Here is a 27,877-nt window from a genome sequence, read left to right on the forward strand (position 1 = left end):
CCAGAACAACAAGTATTAGCAAACAAGAATAGCCCTGTTCTGGGACTATTCTATTCCGGGACACAGAGAGTGGACCTATGTGAGAAGGGCAGTGGTGGCAGGAGATAAAAACCAGTGTCAGAGAGGGAGACCCAGCACACGGAGAGCAGACCTGTGTGAGAAGGGCACTGTTGGCATGAGGTAAAAACCGGCGGCAGGGAGCCCCTTCAACCTGTTTCTACCTGTCAGAGCCAAAGTGTGACGTCAAAGGAAAACATGTAGGTAATTGGTGGGTATCTCTTCCATGACTCTTTTGATTGGCCAAGTGGTTTAAATCAGGAGACGTTATTGCAGCTGAAGAGTACAGTTACGAAATTCACTTTTAAACTTTTTAACATCCAAATTATTTAATTAAATAGACTAGAGATGGTTAGGTAGGCAATGTAGTATGTAGTTGCAGCTGTAGTATGTGGGTGTTGGTGGACACTGCTGTGATCCATGGTGTCCACATCTGCAGCAAGTGTTGGCTGCTTGAGAAACTTCAGCTCAGAGTTAATGAGCTGGAGTCCAAGCTGCAGACACTGTGACACATTAGGGAGGGGGAGAGTTACCTGGACGCTATGTTTCAGGAAAGAGTCACACCCCTTTGATGAATTACATCAAATTTGGACTGTGGTCAGGGACAGGAGGGTGTGACTGTGAGTGAAGCAGGTATGGGGATCCAAAATTTAGCTTTGGAGGAGCCTGAGCCAGTGCCCTTGTCCAATAGGTACGAGGCTCTGGCTCCCGGTGTGGACAAGGGCACAGACTGCAGGGAAGATGAGCGAATTGACCATAGCAACATGGTACAGAGTGCCATTTAAGTGGGGAGAGAAAAGAAAATGTAGTGGTAGTACGGGATTGTTAGGGGAATAGATACTGTTCTCTGCAGCAAAGACATAGAGTCTCGAAGGCTGTGTTGCCTACCTGGTGCCAAGGTTAAGGACATCTTTTCTGGGCTGGAGAGCAACTTGGAACGGGAGGGGAAGGATCCAGTTGTCGTGGTCCACGTAGTACCAATGACATAGGTAGGATTGGGAAAGAGGTTCTGCTGAAGGACTACGAGCAGTTCGGGGCTAAATTAAAAAGCAGAACCCTAAAAGATAATAATCTCTGGATTACTACCTGAGCCACGTGCAAAATGGCGTAGGGTAAATAAGATTAGAAGTAAATACATATCTTAAAGATTTATGTGGGAGAAATGGGTTCCAATTCATGGAGCATTGGCACCAGTATTGGGGAAGGAGAGAGCTGTTCCATTGGGACTGGCTTCATTTGAACCATGCTGGGACCAGTGTCCTGGCATAACGTATAACTAGGGTTGTAGATAGAACTTTAAACTAATTAGTGGGGGGGAGGATTCAATTGAAGGGAAGTTTAAAAAATCAAAAAGAAGTGAGAGAGCAGAGGTGCAGGGTAGTGAAGAGGCGAACAATAATCAAGTGTGACAGGAAGGGGAAGAAAATATAGGCAGAAGAGTGCAGCAGAAATTAGAACCAGAATGAGTAATAATGGTAAAAAGTCAAAGCTTAAGGCTCTTATTCTGAATGCATGCAGCATTTGTAACAAGATAGATGAGTTGATGACAGAAATAGAAATAAATGAATATGACTTGGTAGCTATTACAGGGACATGGTTGGAGGGTGACCAAGACTGGGAACTCAATATTCAAGGGTATTCGACGTTCCGGAAAAATAGTCAAAAAGGAAAAAGACATGGGGTAGCTTTGTTAATAAAGGAAGGTATCAGTGTGGTGTTGAGTAGTGATATAGGTGCAATAGATCATCGTGTAGAATCAATTTGGGTGGAATTAAGGAATAATAAGGGGAATATGTCATGGGTAGGAATCATCTATAGGCCCCTGAAGAGTTGCCTCACTGTAGGGCAAAGTATAAATCGGGAAATAATGGAGGCGTGTAAGAAGGGCGTTATAGTTGTCATAGGTGATTTTAATCTGCATATTGACTGGACAAATCAGATTGGCAGGGGTAACATGGAAGGCGGGTTTGTAGGGTGCAGCAGGGATTGCTTCTTAGAGCAATACTTTGCAGAACCTACCCATAAACAGACTATTTTAGATTTAGTAATGTGTAATGATGTAGGATTAATAAGATATCTCATAGTTAAGGATCTCTAGAGGGTAGCAATCACAACATGGTAGAATTTCAATTTCAGTTTGAGGGCAAGCAGCTCGGGTCTCAAACCAGTGTCCTCAACTTAAATAAGGGCAATTACAGAGGTATGAAGAAAGGGGCTAAGGCAGGCTGGGAAAATAGACTAAGGGGAAGGTCAGTGGATGAGCAGTGGCAGACATTTAAGCGGATATTTCATAACGCTCAGCAAAAATTTATCCCGGTCAAAAAGAAGGACTCGATGAGAAGGATGAACCACCCGTGGTTGACAAAGGTGGTCAAGAAGAGTATCCAATCAGAAACTAATGCATACAAAGCAGCAAAATATAGTGGTAAGCCAGAGGATTGGGAATTTTTTAGGAACCAGCAGTGGATGACAAAAGCTAATAAAGAGGGAGAAAATTGATTATAAAAGTAAATTGGCAAGAAATGTAAAAACAAACAGCAAGAGCTTCTACGGGTATGTAAAAAGAAAGAGAGTGGCGAAAGTGAGCTTGGAACCTTGGAGGATGCAACTGGAGAATTGATAACGGGAAACAGGGAAATAACAGATAAGTTAAACTAATACTTTGCATTGGTTTTCACGGTGGAGGACACTATAAACATCCCAAAGATGTTAGTAAGCAAGGAGCTAATGGGAGGAAAGATCTTGTAACAATCTCTATCACGAGGGACAAAGTATTTGACAAACTAATGGGACCAAAGGCAGACAAGTTGCCAGGATGGCCTGCATCCAAGGGCCTGCAGAAATAATGGAGGCATTGGTCGAAATATTCCAGAACTCACTGGACTCCGGAAGGGTCCCAGCGGATTGGAGAACCGCTATTGTACACTCCTGTTCAAGGAGGATGGGAGACAAAAAGCAGGAAACTATAGGCCAGTCAGCCCAACATATATAGTTGGGAAAATGCTAGAGTCCATTTTTAAGGAAGAAATAATAGGATATTTAGAAAAGCTTTACATGATCAAACAGAGTGAACGTGGTTTTGTGAATGGGAAATCATGATTGACAAATTTGCTTGAGTTCTTTGAGTTGATAAAGGGGAACCAGTAGATGTAGTGTATTTGGATTTCTGGAAGTGCCACATAAAAGGTTATTGCACAAGATAGGAGCTCATGGTATTGGGGATAATGCATTAGCATGGATTGAGGATTGTTTAACACACAGAAGACAGAGTCGGGATTAATGGGTCTTTTTCAGGTTGGAAAGACGTTACTAGTGGAGTGCCACAAGGATCAGACCTGGGGCCTCAATTATTTACTATCTATATTAATGACTTGAAGGAGAGGGCAGGGTGTAATGTATCTAAATTTGCTGATGACACAAAAATAGGTGGGAGGGCATGTTGTGATGAGGACATCAGGAATCTGCAAGAGGATATAGATAGGTTGAATGAGTGAGCGAAAACTTGGCAGTTGGAGGTTAATGTAGGAAAGTATGAGGTTGTGTGCTTTGGTAGGAAGAATCAAAAGGCAGTTTATTATTTAAATGGAAAGAGGCTCCAAAAAAGTGCAGCACGGAGGGATCTGGGTGTTCTTGTGTATGAAACTCAAAAAGTTAGCATACAAGTGCAGCAAGTAATTCAGAAGACAAATGGAATTTTGGCCTATATAGCTAGGGGGTTGGAGTTTAAAAATTGGGAAATCTTGTTACAACTGTACAGGGTATTGGTGAGGCTGCACCTGGAATACCGTGTACAGTTTTGGTACCCGTATTTAAGAAGGGCTATACTGGCATTAGAAGCAGTTCAAAAGAGATTCACTAGGCTGATTCCTGGGATAAAGAGGTTTACTTACCAAAAACGGCTAAACAGGTTAGGCTTTTATTCATTAGAGTTTAGAAGAATGAGGGGTGATCTTATTGAAACAAAAGATTGTGAGGGGCTTGTCAGTATAGATGTTGAGAAGATGTTTCCACTAGGGGGGAATCTCGAACTAGGGAACATAGTTACATAATAAGGGGACACATCTAAAACTGAGATGCGAAGGATTTTCTTCTCTCAGAGGGTAGTGAATGTCTGGAATTCTCTATCCCAGAGAGTTGCGGAGACTAGATCACTGAAAGTATTTAAAGAGGAGGTAGATAGATTTTTGAAATATTAGGGAGTTGAGGGCTATGAGGAGCTGGCATGAAAGAGGAGTTGAGGCCTGGGGCAGACCAGCCATGATCTTATTGAATGGCGGGGTAGGCTTGAGGGCCCAAATGGCCTACTCCTGGTCCTATTCCGGCAGAGATATTTTACCCCCCTGATAGGAGCCTGAGGTCCACCAACCTCACCACGCTGGTATGGGAGCAGGTTGCTAGGGTGGCCAGCGCTAATGCGCTGCAGAAGAAGACCCCCTACCACTGCGCAAAGATGGTCAGTGATCTCATGCACTACACCAGGATCCACCTTCCCCTCACTCTCAACTCATACTCTCACAAGGCCATCAGCCATTTTCAGGCTGACACTCCACAGGGATCTCACACACTACCACCATAAGGGACATCACCACTGATTCTTTCACACACACTTCGACATCTTCATCCCTTCTTACATCCTATGCAAGTCATGTTCTCAGCCCTTACATAGGTCTACTAAGTACACACAGAAGGCAGGCATCCTTATCATCAGCTTTGCTGTCTGTCCTGCTCAGTCTGTCCATCTGTCTATATGTAGGAAAAGATCGCCCACAACAACAGGGAGAGATCCCAGGCCGGAGGGAGATGCCTGAGCTCAGGCGCCTCACTCAATATGAAGAGCGGGTGGCAGAGCTGGCCACGAGGACCGGGACTGTGCCTGCGCTGAGTGTGAGATTGGCATCACCCAAGCCAGTGAGGACCCATTACCAGCCCTTCGGACACCAGCCGATACCATGAGTACTTTGCTATGTTGGTGACTATACAATCAATCACTCATTATCTCTTCGCTCTTTAATAAGCACCAGCAGGAAGATCAAGAGCCCACCGGCAACCAGCCCATCTGCCCTAGCCCCCACAGCGCCTTGGATGAGGATCCACTAGATGTAAAGCTGTTACAGCCTTCACCCGCACCATCCACCATTGAAGAGTCACACACTTGGTTGGGACCCAGTCCTAGAGCAAGCTCAGGATCACAATCTGGTGAGCATAGCATGGAATCGGGTCCACAGCAGGCAAAGGCAAGGACATCCAAAATCAGCGACATTAGGAGGACTGCTGGAAGCCAGACTCCTGTTGAGTCCGATTCCAATGACAAGCCTCTGACTAGGCCCTAACACAGTTGTTGGAGCTGCAAAGACAGACATGGGAATATCAGGCAGGGTTGTCAGATGCTGCCATCAGATTGCACCGGACGATGGCAAGTCTTTTCGCGTTCAGTCTGATGTCATTGCGCTGACAAACCAAATGCACCAAAGTCAACACTGGTAGGATGGCCAAAACAAAAACAGAATTACCTGGAAAAACTCAGCAGGTCTGGCAGCATCGGCGGAGAAGAAAACAGTTGACGTTTCGAGTCCTCATGACCCTTCGACAGAACTTGAGTTCGAGTCCAGGAAAGAGCTGAAATATAAGCTGGTTCAAGGTGTGTGTGTGGGGGGCGGAGAGATAGAGAGACAGAGAAGGTGGAGGGGGTTGGTGTGGTTGTAGGGACAAACAAGCAGTGATAGAAGCAGATCATCAAAAGATGTCAACGACAATAGTACAATAGAACACAGGTGTTAAAGTTAAAGTTGGTGATATTATCTAAACGAATGTGCTAATTAAGAATGGATGGTAGGGCACTCAAGGTATAGCTCTAGTGGGTTTTTTTTTAATAATGAAAATGGGTGGGAAAAGGAAAATCTTTATAATTTATTGGAAAAAAAAGAAGGGGGAAACAGAAAGGGGGTGGGGATGGGGGAGGGAGCTCACGACCTAAAGTTGTTGAATTCAATATGCAGTCCGGAAGGCTGTAAAGTCCCTAGTCGGAAGATGAGGTGTTGTTCCTCCAGTTTGCGTTGGGCTTCACTGGAACAATGCAGCAAGCCAAGGACAGACATGTGGGCAAGAGAGCAGGGTGGAGTGTTAAAATGGCAAGCGACAGGGAGGTTTGGGTCATTCTTGCGGACAGACCGCAGGTGTTCTGCAAAGCGGTCGCCCAGCTTACGTTTGGTCTCTCCAATGTAGAGGAGACCACATTGGGAGCAACGAATGCAGTAGACTAAGTTGGGGGAAATGCAAGTGAAATGCTGCTTCACTTGAAAGGAGTATTTGGGTCCTTGGACGGTGAGGAGAGAGGAAGTGAAGGGGCAGGTGTTGCATCTTTTGCGTGGGCATGGGGTTGTGCCATAGGAGGGGGTTGAGGAGTAGGGGGTGATGGAGGAGTGGACCAGGGTGTCCCGGAGGGAGCGATCCCTACGGAATGCCAATAAGGGGGGTGAAGGGAAGATGTGTTTGGTGGTGGCATCATGCTGGAGTTGGCGGAAATGGCGGAGGATGATCCTTTTGAATGCGGAGGCTGGTGGGGTGATAAGTGAGGACAAGGGGGACCCTATCATGTTTCTGGGAGGGAGGAGAAGGAGTGAGGGCGGATGCGCGGGAGATGGGCCGGACACGGTTGAGGGCCCTGTCAACGACCGTGGGTGGAAAACCTCGGTTAAGGAAGAAGGAGGACATGTCAGAGGAACTGTTTTTGAATGTAGCATCATCGGAACAGATGCGACGGAGGCGAAGGAACTGAGAGAATGGGATGGAGTCCTTACAGGAAGTGGGGTGTGAGGAGCTGTAGTCGAGATAGCTGTGGGGGTCGGTGGGTTTGTAATGGATATTGGTGGACAGTCTATCACCAGAGATTGAGACAGAGAGGTCAAGGAAGGGAAGGGAAGTGTCAGAGATGGACCACGTGAAAATGATGGAGGGGTGGAGATTGGAAGCAAAATTAATAAATTTTTCCAAGTCCTGACGAGAGCATGAAGCGGCACCGAAATAATCATCGATGTACCGGAGAAAGAGTTGTGGAAGGGGGCCGGAGTAGGACTGCAACAAGGAATGTTCCACATACCCCATAAAGAGACAGGCATAGCTGGGGCCCATGCGGGTACCCATAGCCACATCTTTTATTTGGAGGAAGTGAGAGGAGTTGAAGGAGAAATTGTTCAGCGTGAGAACAAGTTCAGCCAGACGGAGGAGAGTAGTGGTGGATGGGGATTGTTCGGGCCTCTGTTCGAGGAAGAAGCTAAGGGCCCTCAGACCATCCTGGTGGGGGATGGAGGTGTAGAGGGATTGGACGTCCATGGTGAAGAGGAAGCGGTAGGGGCCAGGGAACTGGAAATTGTTGATGTGACGTGAGGTGTCAGAGGAATCACGGATGTAGGTGGGAAGGGACTGGACAAGGGGAGAGAGAAGGGAGTCAAGATAACGAGAAATGAGTTCTGTGGGGCAGGAGCAAGCTGAGACGATCGGTCTACCGGGGCAGTTCTGTTTGTGGATTTTGGGTAGGAGATAGAAGCGGGCCGTCCGAGGTTGGGCGACTATCAGGTTGGAAGCTGTGGGAGGGAGATCCCCAGAGGAGATGAGGTCAGTGACAGTCCTGGAAACAGTGGCCTGATGTTCAGTGGTGGGGTCATCCCACCGACTCCCACAGCTATCTCGACTACAGCTCCTCACACCCCGCTTCCTGTAAGGACTCCATCCCATTCTCTCAGTTCCTTCGCCTCCGTCGCATCTGTTCCGATGATGCTACATTCAAAAACAGTTCCTCTGACATGTCCTCCTTCTTCCTTAACCGAGGTTTTCCACCCACGGTCGTTGACAGGGCCCTCAACCGTGTCCGGCCCATCTCCCGCGCATCCGCCCTCACTCCTTCTCCTCCCTCCCAGAAACATGATAGGGTCCCCCTTGTCCTCACTTATCACCCCACCAGCCTCCGCATTCAAAGGATCATCCTCCGCCATTTCCGCCAACTCCAGCATGATGCCACTACCAAACACATCTTCCCTTCACCCCCCTTATCGGCATTCCGTAGGGATCGTTCCCTCCTGGACACCCTGGTCCACTCCTCCATCACCCCCTACTCCTCAACCCCCTCCTATGGCACAACCCCATGCCCACGCAAAAGATGCAACACCTGCCCCTTCACTTCCTCTCTCCTCACCGTCCAAGGACCCAAACACTCCTTTCAAGTGAAGCAGCATTTCACTTGCATTTCCCCCAACTTAGTCTACTGCATTCGTTGCTCCCAATGTGGTCTCCTCTACATTGGAGAGACCAAACGTAAGCTGGGCGACCGCTTTGCAGAACACCTGCGGTCTGTCCGCAAGAATGACCCAAACCTCCCTGTCGCTTGCCATTTTAACACTCCACCCTGCTCTCTTGCCCACATGTCTGTCCTTGGCTTGCTGCATTGTTCCAGTGAAGCCCAACGCAAACTGGAGGAACAACACCTCATCTTCCGACTAGGGACTTTACAGCCTTCCGGACTGAATATTGAATTCAACAACTTTAGGTCGTGAGCTCCCTCCCCCATCCCCACCCCCTTTCTGTTTCCCCCTTCTTTTTTTTCCAATAAATTATAAAGATTTTCCTTTTCCCACCTATTTCCATTATTTAAAAAAAACCCACTAGAGCTATACCTTGAGTGCCCTACCATCCATTCTTAATTAGCACATTCGTTTAGATAATATCACCAACTTTAACTTTAACACCTATGTGTTCTATTGTACTATTGTCGTTGACATCTTTTGATGATCTGCTTCTATCACTGCTTGTTTGTCCCTACAACCACACCAACCCCCTCCACCTTCTCTGTCTCTCTATCTCTCCGCCCCCCACACACACACACCTTGAACCAGCTTATATTTCAGCTCTTTCCTGGACTCGAACTCAAGTTCTGTCGAAGGGTCATGAGGACTCGAAACGTCAACTCTTTTCTTCTCCGCCGATGCTGCCAGACCTGCTGAGTTTTTCCAGGTAATTCTGTTTTTGTTTTGGATTTCCAGCATCCGTAGTTTTTTTGTTTTTTTCACTGGTAGGATGGCGACTGCCATGGAGATCTTGGTCCAGGACTTTTAACCTGATCTGCACGAGGACCTGCATTCCATTGCTCAAAGCATAGGTGAAATACATCAGTTGCTAGGCGAGAGGGGGACAGGCTCCTCAGCCTCACTCCAGGTGCCTCTAATCCTCAAGGAGTCAGGGGGAGGAGATGTGCAGCTTCTTCATCTCTCATTCTGCCAAGTCATCCCCCAAGATTGTATAGAGTGCAGCAAGCCGCGATAATGCGGGAGGCCCTCTGGGAAGAGTATTGGAATGCGCAGCCTGATCTGTCCAGACATTGAAAACACATCTTCAAAATGCCAATGGTCTGCTCAATTGATGAGTGTGTTGCAGAATGAACAGAGTTGTACTTCTCCTCTGAGGCAATTCGTAGCCACCAAATGGATGTCATCAACCACATCACTGAGGAGACAAACCTGAATGCGCTGAGGCCCCTCGAAAATCTGTGGCTCCTGCAAGTGACTCAAGACGTACAAGTCATGGGAGCTTCCAGGGTATCTCACACATACCTGCATAATCTGCTTCTGGTGGTTGCAGCCCTGCTGCACATTGAGAGAGTGGAACCCTTTCCTGTTGATGAAATGTTGTGACTGCTGCCAGGGAGCTCTTAATGCCACATGAGTACAGTCGACGGCACCCTCCACCAGAACTGGATGTAATTGTGCGGCTTGCTAAATAGGGCATCTGTAACCTTTCAAATACGTTTGTGGGCAGATGCCTGAGAAATCCTGCAGAGGTCCCCAGTGGAGCCCTGGAACAAGCCACTTGTGAAGAAGTTCAGAGCAGCAGTCACTTTGCAAGCCATTGGCAATGGATGGCCCCCCAGTCCCTGTGGCACCAGCCCCTCCCAGAAATATGGCAGATGTGAGCCACCACACCCCTAGACATGCGAAGGCATCTGTGGCACTGTCTCTCACCCATCTGGAGGTATGAGAGGTGGCTTCTTACAACCCTGGTCTTGCCAGACACCTCCACTCAATGTCTGTTAGCCTCAGCTTCAGGGTGTTAATGGGGCCCTGCTGGCCCTTGTTCATCAATGTAAGGCTCACCCCTCAGCCCAGCCTGGTGGCAATGGGCCCTTCTTCTCCTCCTCCTTAGTAGCCTGATTGCCAGGATGAAGGCAACGTCACCTGCTCAATCCATGAGGAACTTGTGCTCATTCTGCGGAAACATTGAACAGAAACGTGAATGAACATAAGCCTGAAATGGTCACCTTCCAGTTGCTAAGTAGGGAGTCATTGTGGAGCCCATGAGTCACTTTCATCCCAGCCATCACCATTGTGTCCCTTGGAGCACCATTACAGCCTTCTACAGCACTGGTAGGGGACCCACCCTGCCAACACCACCATACCTCCACCCCCCCTCCCTCCCCATCACCCACCACAAACGACATAGACAGGCAGGGCTTTGATCTGACTAAGTTCTGCCAGGCGAGAGAAGCCTCAGTTCGGGCATTGTCAGACTGCATCGTTAGGATTACACAACGGCCCCAACTTATATTCATGTTATGAGAGTATTGTAGGGAAGGGCCTTCAAAATCTTAAACTGGCAGCTGCAAGGTTCAGAGGTCTTAGGGCCATTAGGTACATGCATTTTGCCTCATGGCCCCTTTTCAGTAAGTTCCTGCTGGCACTCAGGATTTCCCACGAAAGGAACAATAAGTCTTTGGAAGCCAATCCTACAATGCCCCCATTAGGTTTACACTCTCACAAAAATACGCATCATGAGTTAAATCGTCACATTCCCTAAATTGACATTTGGCTGTTCCTAACATGTCTCAGCTGTGCTTTCCTCTCCATTTGGTTAAGCTGAAATTAGTTGGGTATGCCTTCAATCAGTCCACAAGTGCAATAACCGACTCTTCCTACAAGCCCTGAGAGCCCTCCCCTGACTATTTCTTTCAACTCTCATTGGAGCTTGAAAAATGGTGGTGCTGAGGTACTACTACCAGACCAGCTTCGAGCCCCCTCCTCATTGAAGGCCCTCCCATTGTGCTGGAAGAGCATAATGCTCAGGTTTCTCTCCCTTCAATCACTACTTTCTCCTGCTCTAATCCTTGATCTGATCATTGTAGTGGTTGATATCCCTGTCCTACACTCTGAACGTTTTGATGTTGGTGTCCCGATGCCGCACGTAGACCTCCCCATCTTGAGGCCCATTGTACTGTGACTTACATAAGACCATCAAGTGCCCCCTCTTACATTACCTGGTCCCCATCTACAGGCTGCTGATGCCTCCCCTGATTGTGATCATGCAATCTATGGCCCGGTATCAAGCCACCAACTCACAGGCCCAACATGTGTGAGGGACTGACCACGCCTTGCACACCATGCTGGACATGACTGACACAAGACTGACAGGCCATCTTCCTTTCCGGACTGAGACCAGGACAGGTGTGCCAAGCACAACCCTCAAAATTATGGTTCAGATCCACAGGACTGACCATGTTATGGCCCGAACTACTTGTTGCCCAACTGCCCAGAACTGTCTCTGCTTTTTGGCCCTAAGGAATTCCCACCCCCACCCAAGCCCTCACAGTCATGCGTCTGTTTGCTCTCTTCCCCAGTCATTCCCCCCCCGCCTAGCCATTTAAACCTTTGCATTACAGTCCCTTCATGCCTCTGTCTTGTCTCACCACACCCCCCATTCAAGCCTTTTCCCTTCAGCCCTTTCCCTTGCCTCTGCCTTGTCTAACCACCCCTACCAGTTAAGCCTTTGCCCTCCAAACTCCATTCACCCTGCCTTCCCGCTGGACTTGCCTATGCAGCCTTGGCACGGAGTTGGAGCAACTGCGATAGCAGCACAATGAAAGGTAGGCGAACATACCTCGAGGTCATGAATGAAGTGGTGCTCAGCAGGTGCAAGTCACTTATATCTAGTTGCGAATGACGATGGTTTAATTAGCCGCCAGCATGGCCATTTGATCTGGATTGGGGGCATAATTTGCTGTATCAGCTTCTTTGTGGTGCAGGAGGCCATTTGGCCCATTGAGTCTACACTGGCTCTCTGAAAGAGCTTTCCACCTAGTCCCACTCCCCTGCCTTATCCATGTAATCTTACACATTCTCTCTTTTCAGATAGCAAACCAATTCTCTTTTGAATACCTCGATCATAAGACCATAAAATGTAGGAGCAGAAGTAGGCCATTCGGCCCATCAAGTTTGCCCTGCCATTCAATGAGATCATGGCTGATCTGATTATCCTTTTTCCACTTTCCTGCCTTTTCCCCATAGCCCTTGATTCCCTTACTGATTAAAAATCTATCTCAAGTCTATCCCAGACTTGAATATACTTAATGACCCACCCTCTATTGCCCTCTGCGGTAAAGAATTCCACAAATTCACTACCCTCTGAGAGAAGAAATTCCTCCTCATCTCTGCATTAAATAGGCAATCCCTTACACTGAGATTTATGCCCTCTGGTCCTAGACTCTCCCACAAACCTCTTAGCATCTACCCTGTCAAGCTGTCTAAGAATCTTATATGTTTTAATAAGGTCACCTCTCATTCTTCTAAACTCCAATGAGTACAGACCCAGTCTACTCAACCTCTCCTCATAGGAAAATCCCTCCAAACCTGGGATCAACATTGTGTAATTTCTCTGGACTGCCTCCAATGCCAATATATCTTTCCATAGTTAAGGGGACCAAAACTGTTCACAATATTCTAGGTCTGATCCAACTAGTACCTTGTATAGTTTTAGCAAGACTTCCCTATTCTTGTAAAAGAAAAATACTGCAGATGCTGGAAATCCGAAACAAAAACAGAAAATGCTGGAAAAACTCAGCATGTCTGACAGCATCTGTGGAGAGAGAAACAGAGTTGATGTTTCGAGTCCATATGACTTTTCGGAAGAAGAGTTTTCCAATCCTCTGGGACTTTTCTAAGGATTCTAAGAATCTAAGGATTCTTGGAAGATTACTACCGGTGTATCAACTATCTCTGTAGCTTCTTCCTTTAATATCCTAGGATACAACCCATCAGATCAAGGAGACATATCAACCTTAGCCCCATTAGTTTCCCTAGTACTTTTTCTCTAGTAATAGTATTTATTTCCTTTCCCTTCCCCCATTTTTGCCCCTTGATTATTTAGTATTTTTGGGACGCTATTAGTGTCTTCTATCGTGAAGACTGATGCTAAGTATTTATTCAACTCCTTTGCCATTTCCTAGTTCCGCATTATTATTTCCCCAGCCTCATTCTCTAAGGGACCTATGTTCACTTTGGCCTCTCTTCCTTTTTATATATTTAAAGAAGCTGTCACTGACCATTTTTATATTAGTTGCTAGTTTACTCTCAAAGTTAATTTTCTCTATTTATTTTGGTCATATTTTCTTGTTTTTTTTGGCATACCATTAATCTTTGCCACATTGTATGTTTTTTTCTTTCAACTTGATACTATCCTTAACTTCCTTGGTTAACCATGGTTGGTTTATTCCCTTTCTAAAACCCTTCTTCCTCACTGGAGTATATCTTTGTTGTGAGTCATGAATTATTTTCTTAAATGTCTGTCATTGTTCATCAATTGTTTTTTCTGCTAAACTCCTTTCCCAGCCCACTCTAGCCAACTCTGCCCTCATTCCTTTGTAATTGCCCTTATTTAAGTTAAGCACTGTTTTTTCTGACCCAGGTTCTCAAAATGAATGCTAAATTCTACCATGTTATGATCACTGTTTCCTAGGGGATCTTTTACTCTGAGATCATTTATTAAACCTGCTTCATTACACATTACCAAATCCAAAATAGCCTGATCTCTGGTTGGATTCACAATATATTGTTCCGAAAACACTCTATGAATTCTTGCCCGTGGCTACTTCTGCCAATTTGATTTTCCCAATCTACATGAAGATTAAAGTCACCCATGATTAATAAACTGCCTTTTTTACATGCCCTCATTATCTCCTGATTTATTCTCTGTCCTACAGTGTAGCTACTGTTAGAGGGCCTATAGCCTACTCCCACCAGTGTCTTCTTCCCCTTGCTGTTTCTTACATCCACCCATATGGATTCTACATCTTCCGATCCAAGACCATTTCTTGCTGTCGTAATTATTCCATCTCGCACTAACAAAGCTAACTCACCACTCTTTCCTTCCTGTTTGTCCTTTCGAAAAGTCACATACCCCTGAATATTTACTTCCCAGCTTTGATCTCCTTGTAACCTTGTCTCTGTAATGGCTGTAAGATCACCCATCAACCTCTATTTGTGTCGTTAATTCATTTATTTTGTTCCGAATACTATGTGCATTTAAGTAAAGAGCTATAAATGTTTCCTTGTTACCATTTTTACCTCCTTTGACCCTATTTGCTGCTTTTTTTATGTTTGTATACTCTGTCCCTTCCTGTCACTCTGGATATCATTACTTAAATAGCTGCCCTGCAATGCTGCCATATCCTTTTGCTTTGTAAGCCTACATTATTTTCTCTCCAGAATCCTCCCCCATCTATTTAGTTTAAAGTCCTCTCTACAGCTCAAGTTATTCGATTCGCCAGGACACTGGTCCCAGCATGGTTCAAATGAAGTCCATCCCACCGAAACAGCTCCCTTCCACCCCAGTACTGGTGCCAAAGTCCCATGAACTGAAACCCATTCCTCCCACATCAATCTTTGAGCCATACATTTAACTCCTTGACTTTATTTACCCTATGCCATTTTGCCGATGGCTAAGGTAGTAATCCTGAGATTATTACCTTGGAGGTTCTTCTTTTTAATTTAGTTCCTAACTGTCCAAATTCTTTCAGCAGAACCTCCTTTCTAGTCCTCTCAATGTCATTGGTACCAACATGGACGATGAAAACTGGATTCCTCCCCTTCCATTCCAAGTTCCTCTCCAGCCCTGAGGAGATGTCCTTAACCCTGGCACCAGGCACACAGCCTTTGGGACTCACGGTTGCACAGAACAGTATCTATTCCCCTAATTATACTGTCCCCCACCACTACTATGTTCCTATTTCTCCACCCCCCCCCCCCCCCCCCCCCCCCATTTTAATGGCTCCCTGTATCACGGTACCGTGGTCAGTTCGCTCATCCTCCCATCTTGCCCAAGATCCCGGACTTACCTGCTCCAGGGATCCATGGGCCGCCTTCTTCTTATTTATTACAGTACCAGCAGCAGCCACTGATGTACTCTTGGTGCTGCCGGGACTTATGGAGCACCAGAGGGCAGGATTTCCTCCTCGCTGTGGGGCAGAAGTCCCACTTGGTCCTCATTTAGCCGGCTTGCAGCACGTTATGGCCGCCAGGCAGTTGGCCTGGAGCACGTTGGCTCCACATCGACTTTGCTTCTGGGTGATAGGGATGAGACATCCGCCCCCGCCCCCTCTATTATTCAACCCAGTGTTTGGGTGATGGCTGCCATAGGTGGATAGCTGGAAGAATATAGAGGCACTGAGAGGTGTGTTTGGGCTGTTATGTTTTGAAGCTGTAGGGTGAGGTGTAGTGTAAAGATGTTGGCCTAGGTTGAGTTAAGTGATAGGGATGTGGTATATTCAGCACTATGGTGGGTGCGCGATGTGGTGTGCTGATTCATTTACTCACCTTGACCACTTGAGTGAGCTCATTACATTTTTATGCTGGCACTGATGCCAGAACTGTGTAGCCCCACCATCTCAGCCCCTTTGGATGATTTTTTTTATTCATTCATGGGTTGTGGGTGTCATGGGTTAGGCCACACACTGCTACACTCTGGGCATTGACTGCCTTTGCCACTTGCTTCCCTTTCATTCTCCAGGCCACTCTGGAGGGCTTGCTGGCCCCCACATTGGAACCATGGCCTCCCTCCTAGCTTCAGCCTCCTCACAGTGTGTACCCAGGGCAGCATTGCAGAATCTGGAAGACTTTTCCTTCCTTTATTGTGGGATGGCTTCTTTGTCAGTGGCCAAAAGCAATTATCCAGCAGCCTGTAGTACATTGCTCCAACTTCCTTTCTATAAGAACTGCACCTTTAAATGGATGAGGCTGCCTGGAACATGCTCTTTCTACAGAATGCTGCTTGGCTTCCTAAGGTTTGCAGAGGATGCTTGCATTGAAATGGAGACTGAAGCTGCACAGTACAATGTTCTGCCACGTAATCATGGAAATGAGGGGGGAGTTGACCAATTTTTTGTCACCCCATTTCCAATGGGCGCAGTGCTGTGAACCCCTGACACCACATCTGAAAATTAAGGTGGTTTTAGCATCTCCTTTTCTTGTATAATTTCCAGCTAACTGAGGATTGTTTCAAAATATTTGCTAGGATAAAGGTAAATGTTGTAAACACCAGCAAAGGGGAGTGGAGAATATTTCCCAATAAGTATTCCCAGTAGAAAACATGCATTTGGAATGTTTATTGCAAAATTTATATGAATTTGGCTGATTGTTGTATTCCATATTGTAGGGTTGGTTCTTTCCATTTTCTTGCTTCCTACGAGTGCTTTAGCAGTGTGTCTGCCGTGGTATTGTTCATCCGAGACAGGAAAATCTTCATGTAAGTATGCAACTCGTGCTCATAAATCGCTAATTGTTTTGAAACTTTAAGATGGTCTGATGACTGACATTGCACAGTTTTTCTACAGAATAATCTATTCATTCATTCTGCCTAAATTATTGTATTCATCTACATTGGAAAGGACACTTAAACTTGCTTAGTACTGTTTCAGTCAGCATTAAGCATTTTAGTACAGTGATTTTTAAACCTTTTCAGGCTGGCCCAAACATTTTAAACACTGTTAGGCTGGGGCTGACTTTTTAAAACTTTTTATTTGATTGGGCCCCACCATCTCAGCCCCTTTGGATGTTTTTTTTTATTCATTCATGGGATGTGGGTGTCGTGGGTTAGGCCAGCATCTACAGGGCTGCTTTGACCTGGATGGTGTCAGGCTTCTTGAGTGTTTTTGGAGCTGCACTCACTCAGGCAAGTGGAGAGTATTCCATCACACTCCTCTACCTTGTAGATGGTGGACAGGTTTTGGGTACTGATAGCTTGAATAAAGGTTGTTAAAACCTATATTGTTATCCTTTTCTCTATCTTTTGGATGAAATGTTCATCAGGCCTCTGCCTTTTAAATTTGACATCAAATAGTGCCAAGGGATCAAGAGGAAGGAAGTTCTCTCAATATCCTGGCCAACATTTCTCCTTCAGCCACTACCAACAAATACAGAACAACTGGTTATTCATCTCGCTTGCTTTTTTGTGAAATTGGAACTTTATTCGGTGCAAGTCGGTTGCCAGATTTTCCTACATAAGAATACAGGGGTAGTGTCTGCAGTTTAAGAGAAATTCAATAATTGTGAAGCCCCTGGAGAATTCTGATTTTTTTTTATTCTTTCACTGGATGTGGACGTTGCTGGCCAGGCCAGCATTTATTGCCCTTGAGGAAGTTTTGGTGAGCTGCCTTCTTGAACCACTGTAGTCCATGTGGTGTAAGTACACCCACAGTGCTGTTAGGGTGGGAGTTCCAGGATTTTGACCCAGCGACAGTGAAGGAACAGTGATATATTTTCAAGCCAGGATGGTGAGCAGTTTGGAGGGGAATTTCCAGGTGGTGATGTTCCCAGCTATCTGCTGCCCTTGTCCTTCTAGTTAGTAATGGTCATGGGTTTGGAAAGTGCTGTCTAAAGAGGCTTGGTGAGTTCCTGCAATGCATCTTGTAGATGGTACACACTGCTGCCACTATGTGTTGATGGTGGAGAGAGTGGATGGGGTGCCAATCAAGTGTTTATGCGTCATTGAAAGCTAGCATGCAGGTACAGCAAGCTATTGGGAAGGCAAGTGGTATGTTGGCCTTTATTGCAAGGGATTTGTGTACAGGAGTAAAGATGCCTTGCTACAACGGTATATAGGCTTGGTGAGACCGCACCTGGAGTATTGTGTACAGTTTTGGTCTCCTTACCTAAGGAAGGATATACTTGCCGTAGAGGGAGTGCAACTAAGGTTTGCCAATTAATTCCTGGGATAGTAGGATTGTGCTATGAGGAGAGATTGAGGAGACTAGGCCTGTATTCTCTAGAGTTTAGAAGAATGAGAAATGATCTCATTGAAGCATGTAAAATTCTTACAAAGTTCGACAGGGTAAATGCAGGAAAGATGTTTCCCCTTGTTGCGGGGGTCTGGAAGCAGTGGACACAGAATAAGGGGTAGGCCATTTAGGACTGGGATGAGAAGGAACTTCTTCACTTAGAGGGTGGTGAACCTTTGGAATTCTCTACCCTAGTTGGCTGTGGAGGCTCAATCATTGAGTATGTTCAAGACAGACCATATATTTCCCCTCGAGGGATATGGGTATAGTGTGGGAAAATAGCATTGAGATAGAAGATCAGCTATGATCTAGTTGAATGGCAGAGTAGGCTCGAGGGGCTGAATGGCCTACTCCTGCTCCTATTTCCTAAGTTCCTAAATGAAGAAATTATCACAAGATCTCACAATGGTTCTGATTCGTGTTAAAGTAAAAGTTACAATGAAAATTAAACATGAATTAATGGGAAATTCTACTTCAAATGAAAAGATAAATTTTACTTTAAATTGTTGAAACAACAGAGTTACGACTTGTACAACCTCAAGCACCCACATCACTCCACGGAGACACGTGGCATTACAAGTAATCTCACAGTCTTTCCAGCTCAATCAATTTAGTCCTCAAGTCGTATTCACCTGCAGGCTTATTCCATTTGAAGTACCCAGATATGGTTAGCACCAACACAACGCACAACTGCCAACTCCTTCTCATTTGGGTCATGTCAGTCTTGATGGCATAGCTTTCTAGATTCCTTTTGCAACTGACCAACCAACAATACCCTTGCTTATGGTTTGGTTCCCTGAGACAAACTCCCAGATTTTTCGTATGCCTGAGCTATTGACACCACATTTTTAGGATTCAGTCCTTTGTAGCTCGCTTGTACATCACTTCCCAAGAGCTCTGGAATTCTATTTTTCTTTTACTGCTGTCTTCTCGCACAAATTTTGTGTTCCTTTTTCTGTCTCTGTCTGCTTTCTCTTTATGTCTGCATCTGTGTGTTGATTGCCTTCACCCTCCTACTCACCTATGTGTCTGGCTACAAAGTCTGCCTTAACTTTCTTACTGCTTCCAGGTCAAGGGTTGCCAGGTCACATGGACCCGTATTTCTTATTATCCAAGAAACTTACAATTGATCTCTTTATTGATACTTTTGCATACTTTTATTGATTCAAACACTTATAAGTTCTTTTCAAACGTTCTTAAAAATAATTACAAATTCCAAAGACATTTTAAACCAATTACAACCGAGAATGAAAAAAACTGTAATAAGTGGGAAATAAGAATACTGGTCCAAACTGTTTTTTTCCCTTCTGGGAAATTTTCCTTTTTTAATTAGTTCATGGGTGGGATGTGGGTGTCACTGGCTCTAGGTCAGCATTTATTACCAATCCCTACTTGCCTTTGTTCAGAGGGCATTTAAGAGTTAACCACATTGCTGTGGGTCTGAAGTCACATGTAGGCCAGAAAAAGTAAGCAGATTTCTTTCCCTAAAGGACATTGGTGAACCAGATGGGTTTTTATGACAATGAGCAATGGTTTCGTTAGACTTTTAATACCAGATTTTAATACCAGGATTTAGCTGCTATACTGAGCTTCGGCAGGCAGTGAAGGAACCAGGAAGGCCGGGGGAACCTACTTGACCTCGTCCTCACCAATTTACTTGTCGCAGATGCATCTGTCCATGACAGTATTGGTAAGAGTGACCACCGCATAATCCTTGTGGAGATGAAGTCCCATCTTCACATTGAGGATACCCTCCGTTGTATTGTGTGGCACTACCACTGTGCGAAATGGGATAGATTTCAAACAGATCTAGCAACTCAAAACTGGGCACCAATGAAGTGCTGTGGGCTAGCAGCAGCAGAATTGTGTAAAATCAAAATCTATAATCTCATGGTCAGCATATCACCCATTCTACCATTACCATCCCACTTTCCAACAGGTACTCAGTTCTGAGTACCAATGGGAGAGAGGGTTCCTCTGAAGAGAGTAATGAAGGTCATGACCAGAGCACCATGGTTGGCTCAGCTGTGCAGGAGTGAGGGAGAAACGACTAGAGAGCAATAATGGTAGGGGATTCTTTAGTTGGGGGAACAGACAGGCACTTCTATGGTTGTAGAGATGTGATTCCAGGATGGTATTTTGCCTCCCTGATTCAAGGGTCATGGATATCACTGAGCAGCCTCAGAACATTCTAGGCAGCGAGGGTGCACAGCCAGAGGTTGTGGTTCACATTGGTACCAACGATATAGGTAGAAAAAGGGATGAGGTCCTCCAGGCTGAGTTCAGGGAGTTAGGAAAGAGATTAGCAAGCAGGACCTCAAAAGGTAGAAATCTCCGGATTACTTCCAAGGCCATGTGCTAGTGGGTATGGAAATAGGAGAATACACTAGATGAATGCGTGGCTGGAGTGATGGTGCAGGAGGGAGGGCTTCAGGTTTCTGGGGCTTCAGGACCGGTTCTGGGAAGGTGGGACTGTCTCCACCTGAATAGGACTGGGTTGAATGTCCTTGCAGGGGGATTTGCTAGTATTGTTGGGGAGGGTTTAAACTAGATTCGCAGGGGGATAGGAACCTGAGGGCAGATTCAGGATAAATTCAGAGCAGGGAACAGGAGACAAAATTAGTGAGTGACTCTGAAAGGCAAAAGAAACAAAGGTTAAAAGGTTTACAGCACAGGAATTTGGCAATGTTTGAAGGTACTTATTTAAACGCAAACAAAGCTGATGAGCTGAGGGCACAGATAGACACATGGCAGCATGACATCAGTGCTATAACGGAAACCTGGCTTAAAGAAGAGTAAAAATGGCAGCTCAACATCCCTGGATATTGGATTTTCAGGCAGGATAGAGAGGGGGCTAAAAAAAGTAAGGGTGTAGCATTATTGATTAAAGAATCAACAACAGCTCTGTAGAGGGATGATATACTAAATGAATCATCAAATGAGGCTATATAGGTTGAGCTCAAAAAGAAAAAGGGCACAGCTACACTGCTAGGAGTGTACTATAGACCCCCAAATAGTGAGGAGGAGATAGAAGAGCAAATATGTAGGCAAATTTCTGAGTGCATAAACAATAGGTCAATAATAGTTGGGGACTTCAAACTACCCTAATATAAACAGGGCTACGCACAGTGTAGTAGGTACAGAGGACGCAAAATACTTCAACTGCATGCTGCATTCAAGAGACCTTTTTTAGCCAGCACGTAACAAGTCCAATGAAGGGATTGCAATTCTAGATTTAGTCTTAGGAAACGAAGCTGGGCAAGTGGATGAAGTAACAGTAGGTGACCATTTTGGAGACAGTGACAATAATACAGTTAGATTTAGCATAATTATAGAAAAGGATAAAAATACAACAGGAGTAAAAGTTCTAAATTGGGGAAAGACAAATTTTATGAAGCTGAGAGGTGATTGGATGAAAGTGGACTGGATACAGCTACTTGAAGTAACAGATCAGTGGGTGGTTTTCAAAAGTGAGATTCTTTGAGCACAGTGTAGACATGTCCCCACAAAGAAAAAGGGTCGTACTACCAACCTAGAGCCCACGGTTAGCTAGCTTACATGGTAAGATAAAACAGAAAAAGAAAGCTTATGAATGAATAAAAAAATTTGATGGTAATTTACAAAACAGTTAATATTGTAGAAAGCCTGGAAGAGTATAGAAAGTACAGGGGTGAAGTACTTAAGATAATTAGGAAAGCAAAGAGAGAATATGAAAATATATTGGCAGGTAAAATCAAAGAAAATCCAATGATGTTTTACCAGTACATTCCTTCCATCAAAAGGCAGGAGTGGGAATGTTTGCTGATGATTGCACAATGTTCAACACCATTCAAAACTCCTCAGACACTGAAGCAGTCCATGTCCAAATGAAGCAAGACCTGGACAATATTCAGGCCAGGGCTGACAAGTGGCAAGTAACATTCGTGCCACACAAGTGCCAGGCAATGACCATCTCCAACAAGAGAGAATCTAACCATCGCCCCTTGACATTCAATGGCATTACCATCACTGAATTTTTTTTTATTCATTCATGGGATGTGGGCTTTGCTGGCTGGGCCAGCATTTATTGCCCATCCCTAGTCACCCACTATCAACATCCTGGGGTACCATTGATCAGAAACTGAATTGGACTAGCCATATAAATACTGTGGCTACAAGAGCAGATCAGAGGCTAGGAATCCTGCAGCGAGTAACTCACTTCCTGACTCTCCAAAGCCTGTCCACCATCTACAAGGAACAAGTCAGGAGTGTGATGGAATACTCCCCACTTGTCTGGATGAGTGCAGCTCCAACAACACTCAAGAAGCTTGACACCATCAATGTCAACACAGCCCACTTGATTGACACCCCATCCACAAACATTCACTGACAAACAGTGGCAGCGGTGTGTGCCATCCACAAGATGCACTGCAGAAACTCAAGGCTCCTTAGGCAGCACTTTCCAAACCCATGACCACTACCATCTAGAAGGCCAAGGGCAGCAGATACATGGGAACACCATCACCTGGAAGTTCCCCTCCAAGCCACTCACCTTCCTGACTTGGAAATATATTGCTATTCCTTCACTGTCACTGGGTCAAATCCTGGAACTCCCTCCCTAACAGCACAGTGGGTGTACCCACACCACAGGGACTGCAGCGGTTCAAGAAGGCAGCTCACCACCACCTTTTCAAGGGCAATTAGGGGTGGGCAATAAATGCTGTCCTAGCCAGCGATGCCCACATCCAGTAAATGAATAAAAAAAAAATTAAGAGCAAGAGAATAACTCAGGAAAGGGTAGGACCAATCAGCTGATGTTGAAAATGTGGGAAGGGTTCTCGGGGGGTACTTTGTCTCCTACTTCACTAAGGAGAGGGATGATGTGGATATTCTAGTTAAAGAGGGGGAGTGTGAAATATTAGATACAATAAGCATAGTGAGAGAGGATGTACTGGAGGGATTGACATTCTTGAAGGTGGATAATTCACCAAGGCCGGATGTATCCCAGGCTGTCAAAGGAAGCCAGGGAGGAAAGAGTGGATGCTCTGAGGATCATTTTCCAATCTTCACTAGATACAGGCAAGGTACTAGAAGATTGGATGTCTGCAAACATTGTACCATTATTTAAAAGGGTGCAAGGGATAGGCCAAATAATTATGGGCCTGTCAGTCTGACTTTGGCGGTGGGCAAATTATTAGAATCAATTTTGAGAAACAGAAACAGTCACTTCGAAAGGAACGGATTAATCAGGTATAGTCAGCATGATTCTGTTAGAGGAAAGTTATGTCTTACTAATTTAATTGAACTTTTTGAGGAAGCTACAAGGGGGATTAATGAGGGTGGTGCAGTGGATGTTGTCTACATGGAATTTAGTAAGGCAGTTGACAAGGTCCCACATAGCAGACTGGTCAGAAAAGTAAAAGTTCATGGGATACAGGGGAATGTGACAAGTTGGATTCAAAATTGGCTCAGCGATAGGAATCAAAGGGTAATGATCAACAGATGTTTTAGCGAATGCAAAGAGGCTTCCAGTGGTGCTCCACAGCATTGGTGTTGGGGCTCTTGCTGTTTGTTGTTTATGTTAATGATTTAGACTTATGTGTGGGTGGCATGATTGGGAAATTTGCAGATGATGGAAAAAATTGGCCATGTAGTTGATAGTGAAAATGAGAGCTGTTGTGTCCAGAATGATATCAATGGTTTGGCTGAGTGGGTAGAAAAGTGGCAGATGGAATTCAATCCAAAGAAGTGTGAGGTAATGCATTTGGGAGGCCAAATAAAGCTAGGGAATACACAGTAAATGGGAGGATATTGAGTGGGGTAGAGGAAGCAAGAGACTTTGGAGTGCATGTCCACAGTCCCTGAAGGTGACAGGACAGATGGATAAGATGGTAAAGAAAGCATGCGGAATGCTTTCCTTTATTGGACGAGGCATGGAATACAAAAACAAGGATGTAATGATGGAACTGTATAAAATGCTGGTTAGGCCACAGCTGGAATTTTGTGTGCAGTTCTGGTTGCCGCATTAAAGGAAGGACATAATTGCACTGGAGAGAGTAGAGAGATTTACAAGAATGTTGCCAGGGCTTGAAAATTGCAGCTGTGAGGAAAGATTGGATAGGCTGGGATTGTTTCCTTGGAATTGAGGAGTGAGGAGACCTGATTGAGGAGTACAAGATTATAATGAGGAGCCGAGATAGAGTAGACAGGGATGAAAACAATGATAAAAACAAAAAAACTGCGGATGCTGGAAATCCAAAACAAAAACAGAATTACCTGGAAAAACTCAGCAGGTCTGGCAGCATCGGCGGAGAAGAAAAGAGTTGACGTTTCGAGTCCTCATGACCCTTCGACAGAACTTGAGTTCGAGTCCAGGAAAGAGCTGAAATATAAGCTGGTTTAAGGTGTGTGTGTGGGGGGCGGAGAGATAGAGAGACAGAGAGGTGGAGGGGGTTGGTGTGGTTGTAGCGACAAACAAGCAGTGATAGAAGCAGATCATCAAAAGATGTCAACAACAATAGTACAATAGAACACATAGGTGTTAAAGTTAAAGTTGGTGATATTATCTAAACGAATGTGCTAATTAAGAATGGATGGTAGGGCACTCAAGGTATAGCTCTAGTGGGTTTTTTTTTTATTTTATATAATGGAAATAGGTGGGAAAAGGAAAATCTTTATAATTTATTGGGAAAAAAAAGAAGGGGGAAACAGAAAGGGGGTGGGGGTGGGGGAGGGGACTCACGACCTAAAGTTGTTGAATTCAATATTCAGTCCGGAAGGCTGTAAAGTCCCTAGTCGGAAGATGAGGTGTTGTTCCTCCAGTTTGCGTTGGGCTTCACTGGAACAATGCAGCAAGCCAAGGACAGACATGTGGGCAAGAGAGCAGGGTGGAGTGTTAAAATGGCAAGCGACAGGGAGGTTTGGGTCATTCTTGCGGACAGACCGCAGGTGTTCTGCAAAGCGGTCGCCCAGTTTACGTTTGGTCTCTCCAATGTAGAGGAGACCACATTGGGAGCAACGAATGCAGTAGACTAAGTTGGGGGAAATGCAAGTGAAATGCTGCTTCACTTGAAAGGAGTGTTTGGGTCCTTGGACGGTGAGGAGAGAGGAAGTGAAGGGGCAGGTGTTGCATCTTTTGCGTGGGCAAGGGGTTGTGCCATAGGAGGGGGTTGAGGAGTAGGGGGTGATGGAGGAGTGGACCAGGGTGTCCCGGAGGGAGCGATCCCTACGGAATGCCGATAAGGGGGGTGAAGGGAAGATGTGTTTGGTAGTGGCATCATGCTGGAGTTGGCGGAAATGGCGGAGGATGATCCTTTGAATGCGGAGGCTGGTGGGGTGATAAGTGAGGACAAGGGGGACCTTATCATGTTTCTGGGAGGGAGGAGAAGGAGTGAGGGCGGATGCGCGGGAGATGGGCCGGACACGGTTGAGGGCCCTGTCAACGACCGTGGGTGGAAAACCTCGGTTAAGGAAGAAGGAGGACATGTCAGAGGAACTGTTTTTGAATGTAGCATCATCGGAACAGATGCGACGGAGGCGAAGGAACTGAGAGAATGGGATGGAGTCCTTACAGGAAGTGGGGTGTGAGGAGCTGTAGTCGAGATAGCTGTGGGTGTCGGTGGGTTTGTAATGGATATTGGTGGACAGTCTATCACCAGAGATTGAGACAGAGAGGTCAAGGAAGGGAAGGGAAGTGTCAGAGATGGACCACGTGAAAATGATGGAGGGGTGGAGATTGGAAGCAAAATTAATAAATTTTTCCAAGTCCTGACGAGAGCATGAAGCAGCACCAAAGTAATCATCGATGTACCGGAGAAAGAGTTGTGGAAGGGGGCCGGAGTAGGACTGCAACAAGGAATGTTCCACATACCCCATAAAGAGACAGGCATAGCTGGGGCCCATGCGGGTACCCATAGCCACACCTTTTATTTGGAGGAAGTGAGAGGAGTTGAAGGAGAAATTGTTCAGCGTGAGAACAAGTTCAGCCAGACGGAGGAGAGTAGTGGTGGATGGGGATTGTTCGGGCCTCTGTTCGAGGAAGAAGCTAAGGGCCCTCAGACCATCCTGGTGGGGGATGGAGGTGTAGAGGGATTGGACGTCCATGGTGAAGAGGAAGCGGTAGGGGCCAGGGAACTGGAAATTGTTGATGTGACGTAAGGTGTCAGAGGAATCACGGATGTAGGTGGGAAGGGACTGGACAAGGGGAGAGAGAAGGGAGTCAAGATAACGAGAAATGAGTTCTGTGGGGCAGGAGCAAGCTGAGACGATCGGTCTACCGGGGCAGTTCTGTTTGTGGATTTTGGGTAGGAGATAGAAGCGGGCCGTCCGAGGTTGGGCAACTATCAGGTTGGAAGCTGTGGGAGGGAGATCCCCAGAGGAGATGAGGTCAGTGACAGTCCTGGAAACAGTGGCTTGATGTTCAGTGGTGGGGTCATGGTCCAGGGAGAGGTAGGAGGAAGTGTCTGCGAGTTGACGCTCAGCCTCCGCGTGGTAGAGGTCAGTGCGCCAGACAACAACAGCACCACCCTTGTCAGCGGGTTTGATGACAATGTCAGGGTTGGACCTGAGAGAATGGAGTGCAGTAAGTTCAGAGAGAGACAGGTTAGAATGGGTGAGAGGAGCAGAGAAATTGAGACGACTAATGTCGCGCCGACAGTTCTCAATGAAAAGATCGAGAGAAGGTAAGAATCCAGAGGGAGGGGTCCAGGTGGAGGGAGAATATTGAAGATGGGTAAAAGGATCCGTTGAACTGGGAGAGGACTCCTGCCCAAAGAAGTGAGCCCGGAGACGAAGACGGCGGAAGAAGAGTTCAGTATCATGCCGAGCCCGAAATTCATTGAGGTGAGGGCGTAAGGGTATGAAACTAAGTCCTTTGCTGAGCACCGAACGTTCAGCATCGGAGAGGGGAAGGTCAGGGGGTATAGTGAATACACGGCTGGGGCTGGGATTGGAAGATGGGGTGGGGACGGAGGGAAAGGCAGGGGCGGAGGGTCCTAGATGGGTGTTGGTGTCGATGAGTTGTTGGAGCTTGCGTTCCTTAGCACTTGAGAGAAACAGAAAAAGTTTCTTGTTGAGGCGTCGGATGAGCCGAAGAATAAAATGAAACTGGGGGCACGCGCAGCTTTGAAAAAGGGTACGGCGGTGCTGCTGGAGGGAGAGGTCGAGTGTGTTCATATGGCGGATATGGATGACAGGGATGCCCTGTTTCCCTAGTGGAGAGGTCAATTATCAGGGGACACAGATTTAAGACAAAGGTAGAAGGATTAGAGGGGAGATGAGGAAAATCTTCTTCACCCAGAGGATGGTGGGTGCTTGGAATTTGCTGCCTGGCTTGGTGGTGGAGGTAGAAACCCGCCATTTGTTTGAAAGGTACCTGGATTTGAACCTGAAGTGCTGTAACTTGCAAGTCTATGGACCGGGTGCTGAAAAGTGGGATTAGAATGGGCAGCTAGTTTTTATTTTTCCTTTTTCAATGGTACAGACACAATGGCCTAAATGGCATTTTTCTGCACCATAACTTCTATGGTTCTGTGGTACCATCAAGCAAGGAGATCAACCCTGATTCGATGAAGAGTGCAGGAGGGCATGCAGGAGCAGCACCAAGCATACCTAAAAATGAGGTGTCAATCTACTGAAGCTACACTACAGGACTGCACACATGCCAAACATCGTATACAGCACGTGACGGACAATGCTAAGGGATCCCACAACCAACGGATCAGACCTAAGCTCTGCAGTCCTGCCACATCCAGTTGT

General features: G+C 46.0%; 1 protein-coding gene across 1 annotated transcript in view; it reads left to right on the forward strand.

The window, feature by feature from the left end:
- LOC121289632 (broad substrate specificity ATP-binding cassette transporter ABCG2-like) overlaps nucleotides 1–27,877 on the forward strand; it is a 184,219-nt gene that overhangs the window by 86,823 nt on the left and 69,519 nt on the right. Inside the window, exon 10 of the mRNA XM_041209261.1 lies at nucleotides 16,522–16,611. Coding sequence (XP_041065195.1) covers nucleotides 16,522–16,611 — 90 coding nt within the window. The remainder of the gene's footprint in view (nucleotides 1–16,521; nucleotides 16,612–27,877) is intronic.

The sequence above is a fragment of the Carcharodon carcharias genome, chromosome 17 (genome assembly GCF_017639515.1).
Source record: "Carcharodon carcharias isolate sCarCar2 chromosome 17, sCarCar2.pri, whole genome shotgun sequence".
NCBI classification, from domain to species: domain Eukaryota; kingdom Metazoa; phylum Chordata; class Chondrichthyes; order Lamniformes; family Lamnidae; genus Carcharodon; species Carcharodon carcharias.